The sequence below is a fragment of the Amia ocellicauda genome, chromosome 4 (assembly GCF_036373705.1).
Source record: "Amia ocellicauda isolate fAmiCal2 chromosome 4, fAmiCal2.hap1, whole genome shotgun sequence".
Taxonomy (NCBI): domain Eukaryota; kingdom Metazoa; phylum Chordata; class Actinopteri; order Amiiformes; family Amiidae; genus Amia; species Amia ocellicauda.
In genome coordinates this window covers 45,953,207-45,978,531 of record NC_089853.1, presented here as the reverse complement: position 1 = coordinate 45,978,531, position 25,325 = coordinate 45,953,207, and the positions used below count along the sequence as shown (strand labels likewise).

General features: G+C 40.0%; 2 protein-coding genes across 5 annotated transcripts in view; one reads left to right on the top strand and one right to left on the bottom strand.

Annotated features, from left to right (window-relative positions):
• The window catches only part of LOC136748632 (chloride channel CLIC-like protein 1), a 60,144-nt gene extending 59,463 nt beyond the window's left edge, over nt 1–681 (top strand). For 3 of the 4 annotated variants that reach the window (XM_066702548.1, XM_066702551.1, XM_066702547.1), the window contains one exon: nt 18–681. In XM_066702548.1, coding sequence (XP_066558645.1) covers nt 18–245 — 228 coding nt within the window. In that variant the 3' untranslated portion in view covers nt 246–681. The remainder of the gene's footprint in view (nt 1–17) is intronic. The other variant, XM_066702549.1, reaches the window with a different exon arrangement.
• A 1,309-nt stretch (nt 682–1,990) lies between these two features.
• LOC136748633 (endothelin-3) lies at nt 1,991–21,519 on the bottom strand. Its single transcript, XM_066702552.1, has 4 exons — nt 21,091–21,519; nt 19,676–19,946; nt 8,844–9,002; nt 1,991–5,886 (listed from the first exon to the last, which is right to left on the bottom strand). Exons 1-4 carry the CDS (start codon nt 21,158–21,160, stop codon nt 5,871–5,873), a joined length of 516 nt encoding a protein of 171 aa, XP_066558649.1. The 5' UTR covers nt 21,161–21,519; the 3' UTR covers nt 1,991–5,870.
• Nucleotides 21,520–25,325: the final 3,806 nt, after the last annotated feature.

Genomic DNA, 25,325 nt, shown 5'->3' with positions numbered 1-25,325 from the left:
TCTGTGCTTGTTTTCAGGCCCTGGCGTCAGCAGTAAGTCGAGTAGTGGTCCAGCCCATGGAGCTGGGAGCCCAGGCAGTGGGGCGCAGTCTCCGCCTGTTCATGCTTGAGGTACCAGTGCAATGGCAGCCCCCGGTCCTCCTGCTGCTGCTCCTCTGCCTCCTTGGGTACCTCTGCCTCCACAGGGGCCACCCTGTCCCCCAGGCTCTCGCACCCACTCCCCACACTGCCCTTCCCTACAAATAACACAAATGAATCTCATACATAAGATTATGTCTTCATCTGAACTTTGCAGGTTATGATCACTGTTACTCAAACACAAAGTGGATGAGCTCCTGGGAATCCGATCACTGACCTGGGGAAGCTGGTGTCAGTAGCAATTGGGAACAAGATGTTGGACTTTTGGACACTCAGTTCTGCTCCCACACTTCAAAAGGATGATTGCAGGAAAGAGTCCACAGAAACGCATCTTGATTTACCACCTTGGTTTAAGTCTTTGATTTATTCAGAGGTTAAGAGCCCTGAGCCTTGAAAGACTGGAGCAAAGACGGCTCCATGTAAACTAACTGAAGCCTAAGTGAGCCTAACCCTCACTCTTTTATGACTCCAAGTGTTAGCAGATTTAGGACTTATAATATGTTTTCCCACTGTGTTGTAAATCTGTAAAATGTGTTTGCTTTCATTTTTACAAATCTTTTTTATTTTTGTATTAGAACATTTGAGCCTGATGTTTAGGAATATTTAAAAACATATCAAGCCAGTTTAATGATTTTTATCAAGAGTTCAAGGAGTGATGTTCACCTTTTATGTTGATTTCAGCTTCAGAACATCCTTGTCTCTGGCCTTTCACTTGAGGTTCCTTATGGCACTCTTGACCATTTTTGGTTTTGGTTGATATTGATGTTCTGTGATGTGACCGTTTCGTGGAATGTAGTTCAGCTTGCTGGTCAGACTGACTCTAGAAGAGCAAATGCCTGGAAGAAGGAGCATTACAGCTAGTAAAATAGAGAAACAGTGCAACTGTACTAATGCACATCTCTACCCATTACAGTGAAAAAAACTTCATAAACATTTAATGAAATTTAATTAGCCTTGAATTGCCACAGGGGAAATGCGTCCAATCAAGTGCAATTAGTGTGCATATAGCATCATTCCAAATAAGCAGCACGCTGTGTACAACATAATAGATGATGATAAAGCTTTGGAATTTTGGCAGAGCTTTTATAATAAGTTCTTGATATTTGCTTTCATTGCCATTTTTGGGTTAAGTATTGTTCGTGTTACCTAATTAATGTAACTATTTCATAATCCTAATGCTTTAAACTGATGAATACTAGAAGATCAGGTAACTGGCAGGGGGAAGAATATAAAATGCAACTAAAGAACTGGGAAAAGTAGGAACTGAACTTTAAGGCTATGGGAATCAAATAGGCTGCAGAGCATGATGTTTTAAAGTTACAACCCAATCTAATTGATAGGACATGGTGTCTTGTACAATTTGTGTCACATCCAGCCTAATAGATAACCCTGTTAACCTCTCTGTGTTATCAGTAAGGCCTGGGCTGAGGGAAAAGGAAATCATTAGTAGTGCACATACACACACACCTTTATTTGTTATAATTGCAGCATTCAGGAAGCAGGGGGTTTGTTTTTGTTTTTCAGTGTTTACTGTCCGGCCCCAAGGCTAGGACGGCGAGCTCAAGTTTAATGTTGCTTTCGCTTTAGGAGGGTTCAGATGTTTGTATTACAAATCGCAGTCATCACATCTATGCTATCTTTGACAAAGTCCCAGATTAGACGACAACGTTCGCCAGTCCTGCTCAGTTACAGGCAGGACTTGAACAGGTTCATCTGGGCCAAAGTGTAGGGAACCCAGCGCATTGCTGCAGATAGATTCCAGCAGCGTGATGTTGTCATTTAATTTACTTCTAGTGGTGGTGTTCTCAATTCCCCAATAGAAAATAAATAAGACAACTTGTGAACACACAAAAAAGGGCTTATATACTTTATTTTAAAAAAAGGTTTCTCTTTTAAATACAAAACATTTATTATAATAATAAGAGGTACAAGATTGCATATACTGCTAGATCAATATACTTTCTGAAGCCAGATAACACTGCGTATATTCACTGTAGGAAAGAGGTAGTTTTATACTGAATCGTGTTGGCTGAAGCTCAGCCTTCACTTCTTCGCAGGGGAGCTTGCAGTTAGAGGGAAGTAGGGAAAAATCCCAATTCATTTCGCAAAATGTCTAGGTTTAAAACAAACAAACCGCATGAAACACACCAACTGACTTCCACTTTGAGTAATTTACACTCCAGAGTATTGAGGCTCAGAATGAGCTCTCCTGCGTTCCTGCTCACCCTCCAGCTGACTCTTTGCACCGACACAGTTGCGTGCTCATGTTTCTGTGTTCACACACTTCAGGATCATCGGCACTGCACTGTTTACCCTGTTAAACTCATTACACGCAGTTTAGCTATGCAATCAGATGTCCATTGAAGTGTCTGAAGTGAAACAGTTCAGTGTTAAAGCCAACTGGCAAGTCTGTCTGTATTTCTTAATTGATTCGAGTGTTTCCTGGCTCTGTCGGGTGCAGTATCTGATTTTTCTCATGGACCCCTTGGTGTATCTCAGAGTATATACATTCTCACACTCAAATTAATTAATTTCGAGTCTTTAACTGGGAAAACTCAGTTGAGAACATGAGTGTATCCGAGGGGAAACCATTTTGAATTAATTCTATATGCAGTATATATTCCGTGACAACCACCCACAACGAAATATGAACACTGCAATGCATATCATGTAAATGCTGAGCATCAGACAGGTAACATTTATAAAATAAATATCCATTAAAAAAAATGGGTGGCATTGTACAACTGTAGTGATATCAGAAATGACTATGATTCTAGGGGACCCTTGTTTATTTTTTTTGTTTAAATGCTTTTACAATCAGGTACTTCTGAACAGTTTTGAAAACAAATATATATTTAGTATGCTTAAAAATACAACAAAGCTCTAGGCCTGTTTTGCATGTAATTACTGCATATATGTATATATTTAATTTAGAAACTGTTCATGTTCAAAGCATTAACATGAAGCACGCCAGGAGCCGAGAGCAGAGAGGGCTGTGAGCAGAGCAAGGTGGACGATGCTAGATCTCTACGACAGGCCTGAACCCCCGCAGGGCTGCAGTGCCGCTTTCACTGTTGATGGGTCTGTGCTTGCTTTGGCCTTCGGGAGATTGGAGATTCGTGTGATTCCCAGAAGTGTCCGCACTTTGCAGGTGTAAGAAAATCTGACACAAATGGTGATCTACTATGTTGCTGAATTGGACTATTTTATTTTTTAACAGCATATACATTTTAGCCTCCTGGGAGTGTTTGGGCACTGTGGAAGTTTCTGAGAACTATTCACAAGTTCCCAGCTCCGGAGCTGTTTACTTCCTTATTTGGACAGACACGTGACAGAATTAACACAATTTCTTGGCCATATGTTGATTCCCGCTTTCGAGTTTTAATTCTGTTCTAATCTATAAAAACGGAGGTTTATTGTGCAGTCCATGTTTCACCGAGATGGACATATCTTGCCGTGGTCTAATACCCATTTCTGGTGGAGGGGATGAGTGAATTTATATGGACTTAATTCTAGTAGTATGTAGGCATTGTTACAGCTGTCTTTGCTGCTCAATCCGACTGTCTTTTTTTCCAATTCCAGTTGTTAGGATTGGATTCTTGGTCACACGTGATATGATCAATTGCTGCGTTGCTGTGTGTGTGAATGGAAACAAACTGGGACTTACAGGGTGCTGTGGATACTCTGCACGGCACAAACATGTATTTGAGTGTGCATCTCCAGAGAGCAGCTTGAATGAGTCTTAGTTGATTATTTTCACCAGGCGGTACAGGACGATTCCAGTGACCCAGCAGAATTTCTGTGGGGTTTCCTTTGCACCACGCACCTTAAAAAAAATGACAGCAACTTCAGGCTTTCAATTGTTTTTAATGTTATGGTTAGGATATAAAAGTTTTTCCTTTTTCAGAAGGTCGCAAGACAGTGGTATCTCAGTAGTTAGTGGTGCGGCAACGGTGAAAGAGTTCATAGAAACTTATCGCATTTCATTGTAATAAAAATCTTTGCCTGCTCCTCATGGTTTACAGATTCTGTCCATGCGGCGGCTAGCAAAACTTACTCTTCCTGAAAGTATGGAAATGACACATTGGGCTTTCACAAATTGTGTACAGTTGTCCTCATAAATGCACATTGTGGGAAAAGAATCCCATCCGATCTGATAATTCTTGCAAGCCTGACAAGTAAGCAAAGGTATACTTGTATACTAAGTATGTATGACTTAAAGACATAAGTTAGAATGAAGGCACAATATTATATCCTCAGACCAAAGTGAAATGGCACACACTGTGTTGGGAAAGTAGATATGAATCTGAGCTGGCTAGTTTGACTTCAAGCTAAATAGAAGAATAACATTTGGGGATTTAGCTGTGTGTTGCATCTATGTTTCTGTGCATGTATGTATAATATAAACGCACATACACTGTTGCAAAACGTACTTTAGATCTTCCATTTAGAGGAAACTGGAATTTCTACCCTCTACAAAATGAACTTGCCTTATGGAAATATATATATATTACTAATCAGGTCCTGCTTGGTGTAATGGTGTAGACAGTTTTAGGTTGCTAAGCAGTCTTCATATGCACAGATGAGACAACCTGGGACATACTGTATATAATTTTCACATTAGATAGAACAGGCATTGCTACCACAGTCCCTCCATTAAGCAGCTATCCAACTGGATGGCAAGGAAGGAGAAGCTTACTTTTGTCTAAGTGCTCTGTGAAATTCTGTCTGGCATCTTCATTTCCAACCCTAGCTAAAGCTGAGAGCCCAGGCCATTCGTACTAATGTCAGTGCTGATTATAAAGCACGGCTTATTTCTGTAAAATACAATAATAATAAAGAAACGTGAAGATTAGTCACTGAATTCCTGGATTAGTTTGGGATACCACAGGTTCAGGTTTATATGTATGCCCATCTAACTGTAGCTATGAACATTTGTACAAATATATATATTAGTATATATAGTCATGTAGTAGACAAGTGAGAAGTGGTGCTGAAGAAACTTAGACACAGACTTCAAGTAAAGTCAATCCCTTTTGTAGAAAAATAGACTGTTCATCCATGTGTCCATAAGACTCTGACAAAGCCAAGAGGGGTTAAGCTTGTCTGGAAACCCAGAAAGACAGTCTGAAAAGCTTTATAAAAAGGGAAAAAGCATTTAGTCTCTCCACTCAAGTTGCTTTGAAGACATTGTTTTAGTTGTCCACCAAACTTCAGCATGACATTGTTCAGAGTTATTGTATCAAATTCACTGTACTGAGTCACAATGGCATCTTCTTTTCCTTCTGTCGTCTTGTCCTGATGTACCCAAGTGATGTCTCAGTTGCTCAAAATCACGCCACCCCTGCTTCTATATCCAGGCATAAGACAGTTTCTCATAAATCCACCAGTCTCTGTTTCTATAGAAGAGCTTTTGATAGCAGAAGCAGTCTGTGCTATGCTTTCAGTTGTTGGGGTTTTATGTTTTTTACCCATTTCTTACGATTTCAACAGCAGAGGTCACTGAGGAACACATTTCCAAAGACTGGCTGCATGACAAGATCAAGACGTTCAAACAGGTGTCTCCCTGTTTTATTTTATTTCTGTCTCTCTGGTGGTGTGTGTCCTACTCCGTGCCAGCCAGGCTGCTGGTGAACCAGTAAAGGTGAAGACTGAAGGAGGAGGAGTGGAGTCGCCCAGGCCAGTGAAGTCTGTGTCTGGCGGGGAAGAAGGATCTGTCACAGCCCACGTCTGTCAGGGAGACCTCTGCCTGATACAAACAGAAGAGCCTGCGTTAGCGTTCAGTTGTAAACACAGACATCTTGCCCTCTCTTTAGCATCCATTCTTGCTTAGTCTCAAATGGAAAGAGTCTCTTTGCGAAGCAAGTGCCAAGAATCTCAATCTCAAAAGAGAGGGTAAGAAGTCAACACGGGCCGCTATTTCAAAGTAGACATGGAAATGTATTTTGGAGATTAAGTGCACCTATTAAGAACTCTTTACTCCAAAAAGATATCTGGATTTCTCTGCAGGGATGTAAAGCTCTTATCAGGGGCACATTTCTCAATTGAATTTGTGACCTGGTGTAGCCCCCAGCAGTAACAGGTAAATGGCATCATAACTGCAGAATTACTCCAGTGCACAGGCGAGCTCTTTAAAGCTCATTAGAGCAGTGGTTCCCAAACTGTGGGGCGCACCCCTCGGTAAAGAGATGAACGTGTAAAAAGTCAAGTCGAGACGCACGAAATCCATGAGGGGAAGCGACAACCCCCCCGCTGAAATTGCATGGGATAAACTGATTTATTTTTTCTCTCTTTGAAACGACTTTTTCCACACTTATAAACAAACTATGGTTGTGACACGAGAGTGGAAATCGGTTATTGGATGAATCCATATCCAGTCATGGCCAATCAGAATAGAGGATTGTCGTGTTTCTCGGTAATTTCAGACCAAAATACACAGCAGTTTATGTGAGGTGATAATTACAGTAAAAAAAAACATACAAATAACTTGCAAGTCCAAAATGTGGGAAACAAGCTCAGCAGGAATCTCTACTGCAATATTTTCGAAACGCATTAATAAAAAAAAAAAAAAGTAATTAACAAAAAAATGTAATCGATGACTTTGAGCAGTTTGACATGAACCGCATCTGAGGCAGATAGTGGAGACAACATTGCAGCTGGAGTCAGAGAGTCCATGGCCAAATCAGAGGTATGGGAAGAAAAATAAAAATAAAATAACACTTCCCTTGATTGTGCAGACTAATCTGGGTTGTCACGTGTGAAGACACGTTGGTTTATAAAAGTCAGCAAATGCAGAAGTTTATTAAATTAAATCATTTTTATAACAAAGACACAATATATAGGCTATTTTAAATAACTGGTAAAATCGTATGAAATGGAAATGTATGTTCTGTAACTACTTTGATTCAGCCATATCTATTTCATTAATTTGAGTGAGTAGTAGATCGATTAAGAACAGGTTGAAAGAATAGGTCCTGCATGGAAAGTTTCTGGTATTACTAATATAAATGGCCAAATAAAAGTGTGAGAAGTGAAATGCAAGTATGTAAGTGTATTCATCTTTGTTAAGCCTTAGGGCTTTCAAAAATATAAATGATAATATAAATACGAATGTGTGAGACGAGGGGGGCGCGAGCTGTGACCCAAATGTATAGGTGGGCGCCAGCTAAAAAGTTTGGGAACTGCTGCATTAGAGGACGGACGGGGGGAAGACGGGGGCATTTATAGACATTTCATGTTTGCAATCATTCTCTTGCCCCACCAGTTCCCTGTTCGATGCAAAGCCTTCTTCCCTGTGTATTGCACTGATGGACTATTAATTGTACTATACATTACTATTATGTATAACTTGTCCAACTTACAAATACAAATAAAGCTTTGATATTAATGTATTTTTTGTTTTGTTTTATTGAATTGTATTTGAATGCCAACCATAGTGTGCATGTTTTATACAGAGCAAATGCCTGCCAGGTAAATAATACAGAAAACCTGGAATGTCTTAAATCAACTCAAGTTATACAAGCGTGTTCAGAAAAAAAAAAAAATGTAGTTTGTGCATTGTTTTGGCCTAGCCTGGAAGAGACTTCACATATTGTATTTTGGAAAATACATTCAATCCAAATGGACAGATGTAATCAGTTTTAGTAAATGATATTCACACTCAAATCTGCACTTAATCTGAACAAATGTAATTGACAGACAAATCCTTTTCAACATACAGAGTAAAAAACATTATTAATGGCATACAACGCATGGCTGGTCTTCATGATTAAGCAGTAAATTAGATAAATGAGGTGCGAGATCAATACATGGGCATTAGAGGGCTAAGAAAACAAGACATTAAGACTAACAGACAGGAATAAGTGCTTATTTACGAATTCTCTGGAAAGTGAGAAGGACATGTGTATGAAAGTGCAAGAGATTAATTCAGTGTTCAGATGCAAAATGCTGAAAAGAGAGACACAAAACTCCTCCAGGCAGCCTGGGACAGAAAAAGGTGTGAAAAGGATAAAGTGTGCATTGCAGTTTTGTTCTTTACGATGTTTAAATGTTTGTGATACGCACATCCATCGGCGATATGTTTCGGCAAGAATTTCAAGGGGCCCCTTCTCCAAACTGTTCAAGGACTCGAACACGTCTCTCTCTGTTGGTTTAGCTCTGATTGATTGTTTCTGCCAGACACACTGACCGATGGAGTGGCTCTGACCTGCGTACTTCTCTTTTCATCGGACAAGTGACCGTTCAAGTACCTCAGTATTGCTTTTTCAAGGGGCATCTTAACCTCACTGAAGTTTCTCAATGGGTCAGAGACTGACTTTCAACACGCTGGACCTCTTGAGACAACTAATCTGAAATCCCAATCATCTAGTGCATGAATGTGACATGGGAAGGTCAGGGGGAATAGCAACCTTTATGTTCTAAACTGAAATACCCTTTAACATGCAAGAAACTTTAAGTCATTCAGCCTCAGCCTAATGGAATCGAAATGAGCGTACCAATAATTTCCCCAAGCCTTTTGGCCACTGAAAAAGGAAATGCGCTCACTAGACCTGCCCAGTTATGTTACTCATTTATGGCATTCCTACTAACCCAGTGAAAGTGTATTGATATGTTTTTGCAGCTGTAACCTGGTCATTGTCGGGGCAGAGCAGAGGGTTTTGGCCACACCTGTCCCTCCACCCTTCAGGAGGGGATTGGTTTCCTTACCATGCCCGGCAGAAGCTGGCACACCACGGGTCTCTCTGGTCTGAGCACACACAGCGCTGGGAGCCCAGCCTTGTCCGCCCACTGTCCCGCACACGCTCAGCAGAGCGCCTGACTCGACCTGAGCCTCGGTAGCTGGACAGGCCGTAAGGGACCGTTCGTCTGTGGAGAAGAGCAGAGGGAGTTTCAGGAGAAGAAAGAGGGAGAGAGTATGGGATACAAAAGGATTTCCCTTTCTGTGAGATATTATAACTATCAAATGTACCATCTACCCCACTCAATGGATATACTACCTCCCTCCCCTTCGCCCCAACCAAGCAACAAATCCCAACTTCCCTGGTGGGGAATCAAGACAGAATGGCAGTCCAACACCGAATGGCACTGAAACGCCACACTGTGCAAAGGACGCAGTTCTGAGTTCTGTGCTGCACTGGGTGTGAATGAGAACAGCAGTGGGAGAGAGAGCAGATGCAAAATGTGGATTATTCCCATTTCATCTTTGATGTGATCTGTGGGACTCATTTTAACCTCACAAAAACAAAATCAATCTAACTTGTTTAGGTTCTTTTCTCACTCTGTTGAAGGAGTATACGCGATCATGCTGTCAATCAGAGAACCCTCTCTTGAACATGACTGAGGGTCACTTCCTCTCCCTCTCTCACCCTCACTTCCTCAGAAACCAATCCAATCCCCACTGACAGTGGTCTCAGGCAAGCGAGCCCCTCACTAAACAGATTGCATTTCATGATCCAAACCTGAGACGAAACTGTCATCAAACCCCAACAAAACCCAGTTGTCAGAAGAGCAGCTGAAGTCTTTGCTGATGTCTGAGAATGTGGCGCATTGCTGGACGTGGCAGTGACACAGAGTGGGGAAAGCCATCCCTGTAAGCAGAGGTGATCAGGACTAAAATAAGAAAACAAATACGCTAAGCCAATAATAATGCCTGAATAAAATGTGTCTAAAATATGATTCAAATAAATGTGCTGCACCAACACTGACGCTACATAACATGAATTCGCACAATGCACTCTGGTGTCTATATTCTACGATAGCGCTATGAAGCCCAGTGCAGAAAACGAGCTGTTCTTCATTCTCACACTAGATATCAGATCTGGGAAGTGGCCAGGGTAGGCTTGATTTGAAATCCAGTATAACTGTATCTGTTTGTCATCCTGTAGTAATTTAATAATGTGGTCACCGATCATCTGGGCTTCCGCTGCAGAGAAACTGCAACTTTGTCTTTTTTTGCGAAGGCATCTGTCAGCCCTAAGTGTATTAGCGAGGTTTATGATTGTTGACTGGTTCATTAATTAAACTGCCAGAACCTTCTCAGTGTAATAGTTCCTGCCAACATCTTGCTCGTATTTATCCACTGCAGTGATGACAGGTTGGAGCTTTACTGCAGAGCCCTCGAAACAAGAGCTGTAAATCAACCCAAGGCAACGCTGAACTCATAACTAGGTCCATGCATGTTGTGCCAAGCAGAAACTGTAAACTGGAGTCTGGTAAGCATTTATGATCTTTTAATAAAACAAAACATAAAAAACCTCTGCATGTTTTTGAGGCCGGAGTAACACAGATGCTCACCTACATTTTACATCCTGAGGTCGTAAGGAATTTTGTTTTTCTGGACCCAGGAGTACATGACCTCTGAACTTGCGGTCTCCCCTTGCCTGACATTCATGCTGACACCTGTAGGCATTGATTTACTGAAGTTAGAGTCCACGTTTTTTCCTTTTTCATTAAAGAGGCTGACTTAAGAAGAAGCTACTACTATTAAATTCAGTGTCTTTCCACCAGTATTTTGGAAAACTGCGATAATTATGTAAAAAGAGACTATAAAAGTTTTGTTGTGCTTTCAAATAACAAAAAGAGCAGTACAAACTGAAAGATCCCAATACGGTTGTCATTTACTGATGGATATTGCTGGGAAGCCCATGTCCAATTTCCTGAATCAGGCGACAAAATTACGACTTGGGGTTTTCAGCTCCTCTTCCTGGGCTAGTGTCAACAATTATAGGAGGTTCCTGGGTGTGATAATTGGCTGGAGTCCCCTCAGCACACAGTGCCTGCAGACGATTAGAAGAGCAAACAGAGTAAATCCCTCCACACATCTGGGCTTGCTCTTAATGTGCTTGTTTATTTGTTTGAAGATATTTAAGGTAATCCTCTTGGAGACACAAGACTTCCTCCCAGTGGAAAGAAACAAGCTTGAGGGAAACTTTTTGGTCAGGAAGTCTATCTGGAGGCAGCGGAGATCTCGATACAACAAACCAAACCAAAAAGTAGTTCAAATATAACCCATTTATGTTTTCTTCACCAAATGAGAATCCTGCTCTTCCTATGTGCCAATACTTATTTGGCTTTTCTCTTGGGGCCCTGTGCTTAGAAACAGCACTTGAAACCCCTGCATGGCGCTTTTTACAGAGGAGGACCAAGTAGCAACCGTAAAGGAATGAGGATTTGCTGTTGACATCAGACTGAGAACAATGCCGACCATCAGTTTAAGTGGCAGGGTTTCTGTATTACTTTTAGGTTTGTTTTACTTTTATAGAGATATTTTACTTGTAATTAGATTGTGCAGTTTGTTTATTTTTTCCTCATCTTCATCCCAATCATTAAAATCATTATCAGTGCTTACTCTGACTCACTGTTGCTCTTTAGGAGGGATGAGATAAAGCACATATCCTCCGACCTGCACGGCATCAAAGCACCGTCACAATTTGCACTGCAAGCCCAGAAAGCCAATTCATTAGTACGAGACTGCAGGGGTCGCTAGACAATGGAGATCTGAGTTTTCCCCAGCCGGCATCCACCCTCTCCCTCGGTGGCGCCAGGCCAAACATGAGCTGCCCTCCGGGAGCTGCTGCCCTCCGGGAGCTGCCTCCTGTAACCGCCGCAGACAGGATTAGTTTTCATTTGAGACGGTGCTCACTGCAAAACATTTTTGTGCTTTAAATTACATTTTCTAGGCAATACAAAATAGTAAACAGATGTTGGGCTGTAATTTACGTAATTATTATTTTTGGTCATACCTGCTTTTATTAGAAGAGCTTTTTTATGAGTTTGCTGTTCTCATTTAAACATGTAATGGAACAGAACAGTTAATGATCTTCCAGATCTGAGGGGTTTGAGAAGATCACAGCTTTCTCGTGTTCGGCTTAAAAAATATCTCGGGAACAAAAAGGAACTCAGTCTCGTTCACCCCAGGCCATCAAGACATGACAGAAACAGGTCTGCCCTCCACGAACACGTCTTTATAGAGACAGCGGATTTAAACTTTGGTGCAACTGGCTTCAAAGACCCAACATCTGATAGTGTTTGAGGATTAATCTTTAGGGAGCCATGACATTTAGGTAAAGTGCCCATCTGGGCTCTTTATTCCTTGGGAACTATAAAAGCAGGAGGGAAAATGTTCGTTTTTCATAAGTGACTCCAGGTGTAGACTGACGGGGTAAGCCCTGTCACTTGTAATGCACTTGGAGGCATAATATTGGTATTCTCTGTTGATTATGTTCATTGCACTTAAAAAGAGTATTTCCATACCATGAAGGTAAGAAAACTTGCACAGTCCCCTGGGACATTTTTATATGGGACGTATACCCAGACGCAATGCACCGAAGCAGGCTTACATCATTCGCACAACAGGTAAGACCAGCTGGTGCCTTTCTCTGTCTTATGAATGGAAGACTCCTTCATTAAAGGCTGCCCTGTCAGACTACAGAAAGGGAGGCATGGGGGAGCATCCAGAACATCCTGATACAAAATGGCTGGGTCCTGCCGGCAGATAAAGGCAGATAAAGAATGTTTTGGCCAGCGGGCAATTTGCATGGCTAGTCAGTAGGAATGGTATCTCTATTAAATTAAAGATCCCTGGTCTGCAAAAGCTGCCAAGAAAACTAAAACAGAGAACAAATACAAAGAGACCCAAAGACTCTCTGCTCTAAAGGGTTCTTCTACAAAGCCTTCCTCCTCACTCAACGCATTGTTACCTGTTGCTCATTTCTCCCGTTTCATTGGAATTACAAAATTAAATGACAGATACTGTATGTTTTAAATGCAGTCTAAACTGCTTCAGATGGAGAGGCCATTGTGACCTCTACATACATGTTGTTTTATTAATCTCACTCAATGTAAACCGACAACTGCCAAAACTTAAATGAAAAACATCTGTGGAATAACCACAATTATCCGTAGTTTTCTGGGTATAACCTGCTCTGAAGAATTACTTTACAGTTTTTGTGAGACGGGGAATGCTGGGAATACTTTCTTGGACCCATTATATAAAGAAATGACAGAGTCCTGCTCAGAAAAATAAAGAAGGAGAATTAATAATTTCTTCCCTTAAGCACTGGTCTCTCGTATACAAGATTCAAATTCATTATTGGTATGTAATACGATCAAATCTGGAATTTGCTTTATAGACTCAAAGTACCAATTTGGACAGTGCACTTTTGTACAGATCCATTGTTAGTTATTGTTCCTGAAATACGTAACCTCATGTATAAGAAAGCAAAAAACTTAAAACGGAAAAAAGCAATTATTAAAAGGCACATATTCCAGCATCCACTTAAGTTTACTTCTTTACGTTAATTGTATTACTACTCTCAGGATTGGATAAGTCATGACCATCTTAAAGAAAAAAAAAAGCACGCACTCTATAGCAATTTGTCATTTCCTTCCTGTTTCTCATGTCCTGTGACTCAGGCAAAATCCGGGACTGCCCCTCCAACTGCTATAAAGCGATCACAGATGGCAAACGTGGAGCCACCGCTGAAGGTTAATAGCAACTATTAAATCACCACCATGAAATGTAAAAAACTCAACTTCTGACAGGTTTCTGCCCGAGCTCTGCAGGAATCTGTCGGTGAGATTAGCAGTCTGACATATGTTAAAATCAACACCATGCAAAAACAACCCCAGTCACAAGGTCAGAATTTACACTCTATGATAAGGACACCTCTTTTACAAACTAGAAAAGAGAAAAGAACGGGATCGCTAAATCAATGACTTCTGAAGAATGCCTGGGCATTCATCAAAATGTGCTGCAGCAGATCAGCTCACTTATCGAAAGTAGATATTTTACATTTGGCTGTACATATGAGAAACATCTGGTGGTTTGCACCCGATTTGCATCTCAATCTGGTTGCATTTTTCTAGTGCATATATACATACAGGGGGGGCGGGACGGGGACATGTAAAAACTACTACATGCAGTACGCTACAACAGGCTTAGAAAAGCACAGTAACGCTAATGTCAGTGACAACATCGTAGCCACTGTAAAATAGAGAGGCGGAACGGTTTTGCTTTGGGGCCTCCATCATAAACAGTTCTTAGTTTTTGCATGGGATCAACTGCATCAAATCTGGGCATTTGGTAATAGGAGCAATATACTTAAATCAGAGGAGTACCTAAACCCTACACCCTAAACTTAAGAAGTGATAATAGCAGAGCCAGGACTGAAGCCACTCTTACTATGACAAAGCTGTCAAAACACCTGTTCTTCCTATGGCAAGCCAGATTATCATTTAGAGATATCTTTCATTCATTTAAAGATATCTTATTTAAAAGAAGATAATTGCGAGATATCTGCAAATGACTTCCTGTTCATTTAGAAATCTCTAATTCATTTCAGGATATCGTCAAATAACTTCCTGTATGTAGATTATCACTTCCTGTTAACGCGTTCATTAATTTCTTAAGTGAATTAAGTGAATGAGGAAACAGAAAATGATAATCTCAGCCAACATACAGAAAGTCATTTGAAGATCTCTCTAAATGATTTAGATATTTCTAAATAAACAGGAAGTAATTTGCAGATATCTCAATCATTTAGAGATCTCTTCAAATCATTTAGAGATCTCTTTAAAAATCACTTTATTTAGATCTCTCTAAATGCTTTGCAGATCTCTAAATTATTTAAAGATATCTTTAATTGATTTAAAGATATCTTTAATTGATTTAGAGATTTCTTTAAATGATAATTTGGCTTGCCATATCTTCCTGCCTAGAAAGATTAAAGGCCTACAGAAAGCCCAATATCCAAACCTATGAAAGTTAGACCAGGAAGCTTTCTGTGTGTTACAACAAGTTGGATTTTCTTTATTTGATCACAAGGCACTGCTGTGACCTGGAGATCAAATTTGAATTGCATGCAGTGCTTTTGTGGTAAAAAAAGAAGTGGGTACACTATTCAGATTCGGTTGAGGCTGTGAGTCGCAGAACTGGGGCTCCCTCACAAACACAAAGACTGGCGGTATGTGCAGATGCATTTGTTCTGTGCACTCATTGTGAGCTTTATAAGATTAAACACAAAAAGTAGCATTAACTACTCTGCAGGTCAAATTAAGTGATTAAATGATCCTATGCCGCCCAAGCAAGTGAGTACATGCTATGTATGTGCCTGAACACACGACTACAGCCCTGATTTCATGGTTAACTCATCACACTACATTACAATGATGACAAGTTGAACTTTATTTTATTTTATTTCATGAAAGAGACTGTAAAACTGCTCAATTGTCTAATGTACTGGTTATATATATATACAAATATGTCACCATCACACCCACACTGTGATGTGTCTCAGCAAAGTACAAAGTGGCTGCTGAACGGTTGACAAAGCCTTAAAACTGTGACTAAGGGCAAGGCATACTCCTGAAAAGGCTCACTTATAGAATGTAGCATCAAATTGCAAAACATAACTTTTACAGATCTGTGTAACAACCCCACACAATCAGCTGTATATCTTTATATAAATTGCGAGTCTGGTCACATTGTGCTGGTTAATGTACTAAATGCAAACAGTCAGGACCACGGACAGGGCCAAGCACCACTCAAGCTACTGAGACCGAGCGTCATTTCTCAACACTCAACCCAAGACAAGAAATGATGGACTCTTCTACAATAATAAAGACATTATATTATAAGCTGTGTCCACCTAAAAAAGAAAAAACAAACATCCTTTTGGTTCAGTTAAAACTCGGTGTGTGCTCGCCCTAATGCTTAGCAGCAAGAATAATATTCAACACTGAATTCCCAAGAGCGACATTTGTTTCTCTGGCTTGACTGTGATGATAAACCAAAATACCAATTGGAGCAACTTCCTGCAGGTTTAAGAGTTCAGTTAGTTCTTGGCACGTCACCCGTGAGCAGCAGAAGCCCACGAGTTTTGAAGGAATTGCCAGACGGTCCCAACCTGGGTTACAAATACAAGTCCAGCAACAACACGCCAAAACAACACCAGCTCATTTTAATGATCTCTTCCCTCACTAATAATGAACAGCTTATAGTGACTCTTGCGGTTTCCCCAATTTACTAACCTCAACCTATATTTTATATCATATATTCTATGGACGTGCTCATCAGGATGTGGATGGAAAATTGAAACCGTCTTTATTATTATTGTTAATAAAATAAAGTATCTGTTGAATTTAGAAGTAGAGTCTCACAGCTTAGGGTTAATGTATTGGTTGAGGTGAGATAAAGCAGTTCTTTTGTGTAATCATTTTGTATATTGTACTAAGACATGTGTCAAGGACTACATGTTCTTGTTTAGGTGTGCTTTCACTTAGAAACTAGATAGAGCAACATCTCACATTAGATATAACTGCAAACCGAAGAATATGAGATATAATAAAGCCATCCACACAGCACTGTATGCTAAACTTTGTGAGAAAACAGTTTCTCGGCCGTTCCTTAGGTTTAATTAGGCCTAGCTCTTTTCACTTTGTAAGAGTGAAGCCATTACCCATAAACAGTACTGTAGAAACTGCTTCTGTATGGGATTAGTTGCTTAGTTTCCTCCCAAAGATCAATATGTTAACAGCAATCACAACAATACACTGTTGATGACAACCACAGCTGGCACGTAATAAACATTACACCAGCCACTTCTTATCTGATGAAGTAATAATAATAAATCACACAACGCAAGACAAGTGTGATGGTTCTATTTGAGGTTTTTTCCACTGCCTTCACATATGATTTATTATGAAATAAATCTATTAAGCAACACATACTTCGACAGAATCATCACACCTAATACCTGATATGTCTTTAATCTAGTACTTGATTGTATTACTGCACTTTTGGAATGCTTTAAAATGTTTCTTGTGTAAACTACGTCGGCCTGGACAGGGGTGTCTGCGAATAAATACATTAGAATACTCCTGTAACTCTATTAAACAGGTTTCGGGTTTTATAGCTCTCAGTACAATATAAAACTGTGGAAAGTGCCTGGCAGTGGTCAGATCTTGGTCTGGGAAGGTACTTAAGTTAAACCTCATAAAAGCTGTCAGTGTGATGTCGAAAATGTGCTCACGAACCAAAATAGTATAAAACATTACTAGCATCTTTCCCTGGTATCTGTAATGTTTAATGGTCCTTTTTTTGCAGCTTATAAGGCAACAGGAAATACTTTGTTTTGGAAAAAATGATCTTGTAACCGCTTTCATCTAAATGTTGCTGTTTATGATGGGCTTCATGATCTTTTACCAACACATAAAAGGGCTCTACAAATCTTAGACACGTCTAGTTATTCTTTAAATCAATAACAGAAACATATCCCATACTCGATCATCTGTGAATTCTACATTTTTCCTAGAAATTAGAACATTTGGATTCTTTGTAGAGAGCTTGGCAAATAAAGACTACTTTAGTTATTTTATTTCTGTCCGACACAGACAATTTAATTTGTTCTTTTGATTTTATGAATGTGTCACTCTGCTACAACACAATATACAACACATTCTATTACACCTGCCCTGGATGCAACTATTCCTATTTTTGCTATGGCTTGATTTTTAATGCAATCAATTTAAATTAATTGTGTGAGTCCTGAGTTTTAGGATGTTCCTGCTGCTGTAAATCCAGCCTAAAAAAGTGAATTTGAAGCAGCAGATTCACATGAAGGTTAGAGTCTGGAAGAGAGCAGCACATCATATAATATCTCCATCTCCTACCTTATACACTTTTGAAACTGAACTTGGGCAATTGGGGTTGTGTATTGCTATCAGCCCACACTTGTTTCCCAATCACATCATGAGTTTTCATGTGTCCAGAGAGCAAGTGAGGGGGCTACAGCTCCAAGAGGTATCTACACAAAACAACTGTGATCTTGGTGGCAGTAAACCCCAAAACAAATGTCAGAGAAGCATCTGGGAACATGAGGGAAATGTCAGGAGAGGATCTGTGCTGCAATCTGAGAGCAATGGAAGAGAAAAATGAACCTCAAACATAAAAGATAAAACGATTAGCAGACAGTGATGCCATCATCCAGGTCTTTCAGATGTGATGGAGGACGTGATTGCACGCAGCTTCAGTCAACTCTCTGCTCTGCCAGAATAACCATAACATTGGCAGGCAGCATAATTTGTGCCAGGTGCAAAGAAAGAAAAAATCAAAGGAAAACCACATGCTTTTTCAAAGAGTGGACGCCATATAGAACAGCAGTTACGTTCTGAATGGTTTCCAGTCACACACTTTCGTTTTACATTTTCACATGGTGTCTTTAGCATGTCAAACAAATAATAGGTGTTAAAGTTGTATTCGCTTAAATAATTAATGTATTAGTTCCAAAGAATACAGATCCTCGTGGCAGCCAACGTCATACGAAGCATTCATTGTGCAGTTTCTGTGAAGTGAAATGTTCTGGAAGTGGACAACATAGTACACGTGAAACAAATTACATGGGAGCCCATATTTTGCTATTGTTTGCAGGCCTGGCCCCAATAAACCTGGAAATCAAAGGAATTGGATCACACCTAGCTGTGTCTTCACTTTATGAGATGATAATCGAGCATGCATTTGCGAAGAACACTTTCCAACTCTACAATTACAGCATGGGACATCACCAGCTCCCATAATATCAATCCCAAATTCAACACTTCAGTTGCTTGTGCCTGTTCTTCATTTAGATTAGTGATGTAACATGGCAAGTCACATGGTATATATAAGGCCACAGAGGGAAGATGAACTCTCTTTTCAATCCACAACCTTCAACTATCAAGAATTAAAATTGCTGCGCCCTGCAGATGGTCTAAAGACGACCTGTGTTATTACATTGTCTGTACCCAGCAATTCTGCATTGCAACCCTGGAGGGTATTGAAGAAAATCTGCTTTCCGATTTACTGTAACAATCCGGTGCTTGTTCAGACTAGTTCAGGGATTCAGGTCTGATAGCACGTATAGGACAGGAATCAAAAAGGCATAAACACCAGATGAGAATATTGGAAGAGTATCGGCTTATTCGAATTTGAATCAAACATCAAAGTTTGATTTAAAATTATATCCTTCAATGGAGTACATTCTCAAGACTCCCCCACAAATTCGGAATTCTTAGAAAATGAAGGAGCAATGGCATAAAACACACAGTATCTTTGAAGTAAAACATATGTATATGCAGTTGTTGTAATTTCACTTACTTTTGTATTGTATTGCTCTTAGGAAACGTTTTGGCAATACTGAATTGGTGTTAAATCACTTGAATGTATAGCCTATTGTATTTATGAACGTGTATCTTCTATATACCAAGCTCAACACGGAAGGCAGGCTCAAACCTCGCTTTTTTACATCAGCACACAATCTTAGGCGGTGTAGCTAAACTGTCTTTGAAAGTGCGAGCTCCAGGCTTTACAGACATTAGCATTACAATTCCGATACTAAATGAAGGTTCACAGACCGAACTAATGCCTAGATTTTGGGGGGAATCGGGAAGGAACACTTATTTTTTGTGAGCTATCAATATCCTTGGGTCTATACTGCACTTTTCACTTGACAGAAGTGTCCCACGAAACAGGGTTCAAGCAAACGAGCGTTGTTGGGACTCACTCCGGAGTGTTGATCCAGATGATGTCCAGATGACAGTAATAGACGCACTCCTTGTCTGTGTAAGTGTAACACGTGCAGCGCCTGGATCTCCTCCGCGGCTTTGACAGCTGGCAGCCCGGACACGCAGGCGCCCCGGCCGGCCGAGCCCACTCCAGCCCGCCGCTCGGCCCCCCGGCGGGGCTCGCAGCCAGTCTGTCCATGCGTGGCGCCTCCAGTCCAGGCATCCGGGCCAGACCCACCGCGCCGCCTTCACTTCGGACAGGCACGGGGCCTTCAATGCATGGGCAAAAAGATCCATTAGAAAAGAAAAGAAATACATTGTCAGTGCACATTTTACAAAAGTATCTCAAAAACATTAACCTTTAGAAAGTGCAGATGAAACGAATGGGCTACATCTGAACGTTTCAAATATTAACTGACACTGTAACATCGCATTATAATTTGCACAGAGTGTGTGTGTATATATATGAATCCCATACATGAAGTTTGGAAAACTTGAACGAAATATACATGTGAATAACCTTATTGATATTTAGAGATTTTGGACGCACATGTAGCGTAACAATTACAACCTAGAGTTTAAAATAACCATAGACATTTATTAAACGATGTTTTAACGTTTTTACTGGGTCTTGCTGTGCTTTGTTATTAATCATTAGCTAATGGTCCTGGTTTTGTCCTTGAAATAAAAACAAAATGTGATACATTTAACACATTAGTTCTAAGAGTGTATACTGCAGACTAATAATGATGTGTATTGTATTTTATAACTGTATGCGCAAATTAACATTGATGATTGGCTAATGTGATTGTATGAATCTAATAACTTGTAATCTGGAAAAACAAAAATACACAAAGTTCTGGGATGTTAATTAATGATTTATGACACTCTCAGAGTTACTGGGACCTGCTTCACTTAGATTTTTTCTTAACTAACCTCACACAACCGGTTGCTTTACTACGTATAGCGTATACGTTATGTAAAGCAATTTAAAACATATTTAAATTAAATCACACTTTCAGTGTTTAATATGATGTATTATTATTATTATTATTAGCCTATTATAAATAATAATAATTGTTTGAATCCACCAGAACAACGTTTCCTCTTTTGGCTATGGAGATATATTTCCTAATACCAAATTACACTTAAAATAGGTTTCATGTCATACAGCCGAGTTTGAAAATGAATCGTTGTGCTGTATTTGGGTGAGTGTGTGTGTGTGTGTGTGTGTGTGTGTGTGTGTGTGTGTTTCGGTGAGGCACTGATTAAGTAAATTATATAAATGTGCTTTTTTCCTATACTTTTAATACACCATCATTAAGCGCTTTACTTTAAAAAAAATAATGGTTTGACGAGTGTATTAAAATAACACATCATTATGTCTAATAAGTTATTAGAGCACATAACGTACCTTTCGCAAACGCAGCTGTTAGTCCAATTAGCAACCAAAGCCCCAGATCCATTAAAGAAGCACTAGCCATACCCCAATAACTCCAGAAGAGAAAACGGTTACAAAGGAGAAAAAAAAATATATATATATATAAGATTCAAATTTACAATGATAAATATCCGATGCAGAACAAGAAGATCAAACAAATCCTGCTTCTGTAAGTATAGGACAAATTGTATCCAAATCCCGGACAGGTCCCAGCATTCACTGAGAGCAGTCAGATGTTAAGTTCCCAGAAAAAAAGCGCATTTTGATTTCGTTTAGATCCAACTCGATAGCTCAGGTATCCAGCATAATTGCGGGTCGGACTGCTTCTTTCCAGCTAGTCCCCTTGCGATGCATTTGAAGTCACTGGGAGCCGACATGCCTTTCTGTTAAGGAGATAAGAGGGGGGCTTTATATACAGTGAAGTGGATAAACGCGCAACGCACCGCCCGCTGGAGACGCGCAGTAGCGCACAGACACACACACACGCTTGTGCACACTTTTCATAAGAGTAATAAACGTTCACCCCTCTTCTACTTCAAACCGTTTTTATGTGACCTATTTAAAACATCACAAAAAACTGAGAAATAAGATTTTGTATTGAGGTTCATTGATGGGGAGGGGGGTTACCTTTACACACCATAAAGAAAATGGTGCGCATCTGATATTGATTATTCGTGGTTTGCCTTCCCGACCTGCTTGAAATATTAGATTTCCACTTCAGTTCCTACTTGATAGATGTTACGAGCACTGTCTAGGTTCATATTCAAAGTAACATACAAAGGCTGAAACATACAAACCAAGCACTGAAGACTCTCTTGCCTCCTCTTGTTTCCAAGAAAATAAATACAATAAAATAACACAAATGTTCACAAGGTGTTTCTATCCTATTATTGTTTGGCTGTTACGTAATTACGAATCAACTCATGTATTTAGAGCCGCACTTTTCCCATAAGGAATCACGCCAACCCATTCAAAGTGGATCAGGTTATAGTAAAAGGGTTCGCCCTGTTTTAATCATGTTGAACATGGTCCGTCTGAAAAGATTTAGACAACAAGTGTTTTTCGAGAACAAATGAATTACACTTGTTAGTGCACACAAATACCTGTCTGTGGAAAAAGAAAACAACGGTCCCACTTTCATTTTGATAACGATTGATCTTTTAAGTGGGATTTGTTCTAGCAATTGCACATTATAATTTAACAGCTAAAGAAAAATATATGACACGATTAGCACCAATAAGAATAAAACATAACTATGTCAGAAAGACCGTTTTTAACTATTACTTAAATACTACCAGGAATCTTATTTGTCCTTGTGGCTTTGAAAGAATTGTGCAGTTTTCTTAAGTAAAATCGATATTTAAAATATGTCGGTGCTACAGAGCCTTGAGTATAACTGGCAATTGTAGTTTGGATCTGTTTACCACAGACAAACTACATTGCGCAAACGCTGGTTGCACTACCATACTGGAAAATATTATTATTATTATTATTATTATTATTATTATTATTATTATTACTATTAATAATAATAATAATAATAATAATAATAATAAACACAAATAAAAAAATGCACTAATTTAATTTTGTAGGTTTTTTTGTGTGTAATTTTTCCGTTGACTGCATGCATTTTATATAACATACTTGCATTTTGATTAGCCTATATCTTTTTTTTTTCCTTAAAACCTGTGCCTTGCCCTTAAACCCTAATTTAAACATCCCCTGGGGGTGGAGGGTTGACATATTCCTGGCCTATTCTCCATCCCTAACTCAACATCAAACATTAATATTGTCCCTAATGACTGTTACAGGAATATTACACAAACAGTGCTTAATATCGGTTGTGATAAAGTGTCAGGTGTATGTGTTTTCGCACAGCACCCCTCTCGGATAACACTAACCTCGGATACAGCAGACTCAGCGGGGCCGGGCGGCGCACAGGGGGCGCACAGGGAGCACACGGGCCGCGGGGGGCCCGGCTGATCCGTCCCGCCCTCTCCACCGGCGCTGAGAAGCCAGCGGACGCGGCCTGTGCGACTCCATGTAACTGGAGAAAGAGACGGAAGAATAGTCAGCACACTTCACGAAAAACGAGTGAAATAAGCACTTGTTTTCTTACTGTAATTGGTGTTATTCTGACTTCTGTAGTCTGCTCGACCACTGCGTTTGACACAGCGGCATCTCGAGCACCGCATGACCTTTGACACGGCGTGACTGCGCTCGTTTTCCAGGTGCGCTGCGTTAAGGGTGACATTGGTTCCGAATTGAACCAAGTCGTGGCACAAAGTAAACCCTGAATTAAGAAAAAAACAAACAAACAAACAAACAATATGAGGTCTCGAGGCACAATGCGAAGAAGGAAAGCGTAGATCTGCGCAGATCTGTAGAATCCCTCCGAGCCCATTGGTGGAGCCGCGCAGAGCTGCGCACATCTGCGCCACCCGAACTCTCTCGACCTGTGTGCATTCACTGCAACAAAACGCCTGAAGTGCCGCTGCAGTCTGCACCTGCATCTGAGCTCAGGGACACAGGTAGCCGCTCTAAAATCACCTCTCCGCAGCCAGCAATTGCTGTTATCGGTATTAAGTAAAGATGTATCAGCGAGTTAAGCGAAGTGCCCCCGTATCTCGATTATAACCGAGAAATGTGTTGTAAAATTGGTTTAAATTCGAGGATTTCGGGGAAACAACTATATTGGGTTTAAACTGTATACTTTGAAACTGGAAGTTAACAAAAGCGCAGCATTTTACAGCGTCTATTAAAAAAAAAAAGTATGCTCATTTTTAAAGCCAACTTTATCTTAGTGTTATGGCTTTGGGAAGATATTAATAAGATATTCAACTGAACTCGAATCAGTCCATAAACATTTCCAAATATCCGTGCAACAACGTTACTGTTTCTTGACCAACTTCAGCTATATTCTGGTTGTGGTTTGTGGCTCTTAAGTTCATGAGGCTTGGCCACCCCTGCTATATATTCCTTATTTAAATTGTAAGGTCGCAAGGACAAATTATTGTTCACCTAGATTGTTGGCATCATTTGAAACTTATTATTATTATTATTATTGTTGTTGTTGTTGTCGTCGTCATCCCACATTACTGTGTGGTGTACTGTGGTAGAAACACGTGGTAAAAACAGTAAAATGTAGTATTGTGTACTGTGGTAGAGTAATCACATTTCTGTCTTGAAGATGACCACTGGGATAAGTTAAGTCTCATATTTTTTCAGGAAACAAAATATTACTGCATCTACTACTACTACTACTACTACTACTACTAAATTATTATTACTGTGATTATTGTTATTATTGAGATAGTCTGCTTTCACAATCTCCTCATGTGCTAGAGCCAAAGTTGTACTTCCAGATTGTTTTTGACACTCTAAAGAGAGATTATGAATCGTAATTATACTATTCTTTGTGGGCTCAGCTAAGTGTTAATAGAGGCAGCTGTGAAACAGTGGCGAGATTTTACAAGGAGGCCGTCACACCCCTGGAGTTTGGACAGATCAGCACTACATTAAGTTCAGTCTGCATAAAATGCTAGAGTTTATTGTCTCTTCTGGCTGTTTGTTTGCCCTACAGTCAAGCAACACTTGACTTTGGAGCTCAGTAAAACTTGATACTGTTATAGCATCGGAAAGAGTAAATATCTGTCCAGATTACTCTTCGGATGCCAATTCCAACTCATACAATACAAGCTAAGAATCCAGCCCTGTGGCAGAGAGAATCAATATACATAACTCCCCCCTCCTATGCAATTTAACACTGTCTGGGAACTGTGTGTCTCCATGTGTGCTGTGGATGTGTGTTACACTTGTGTGAGTCATACCTTCCGACTTTTGCTTTATTGAATTTTAGGCGGAGAGTAAGTAAAATTTGCAGTGCTATCAAACATTGTGACCAGAGTAGAAATCTGCCGCAGCTTTTCATAATTTAACACAGGGTAGCTCTAAAAATGTCTGCGATGTAGCCGTCAAGCACTTAAATCTGTTCTTTCTGAGAAACCCACAGACCCTATTTCTAGGCATTTAGCCAACATTACAAGCTTTCTTTAGATCAAGATTTAGTGGCTGCAAGGGATAATTTATTCATGTTTTAGTGCATTGGAAGTGTGCTCATAGAACGCAAATTATAACTTGCAGCTGTGTTAGCGCATCTTAGTCCCTCTTCTTCTGTGCTAGACTGAAGAATTTGAGATTTGAAAAAT

Bases quoted from the DNA above. Each gene is read 5' to 3' on its own strand.
- LOC136748633 (XM_066702552.1), bottom strand. From the start codon at position 21,160: ATGGCTAGTGCTTCTTTAATGGATCTGGGGCTTTGGTTGCTAATTGGA. The intron at 19,947-21,090 runs GTACGTTATGTG...CATGCATTGAAG, and splicing joins AACAGCTGCGTTTGCGAAAG to GCCCCGTGCCTGTCCGAAGT. The intron at 9,003-19,675 runs GTGAGTCCCAAC...TCTTCTCCACAG, and splicing joins ATCTGGATCAACACTCCGGA to ACGAACGGTCCCTTACGGCC.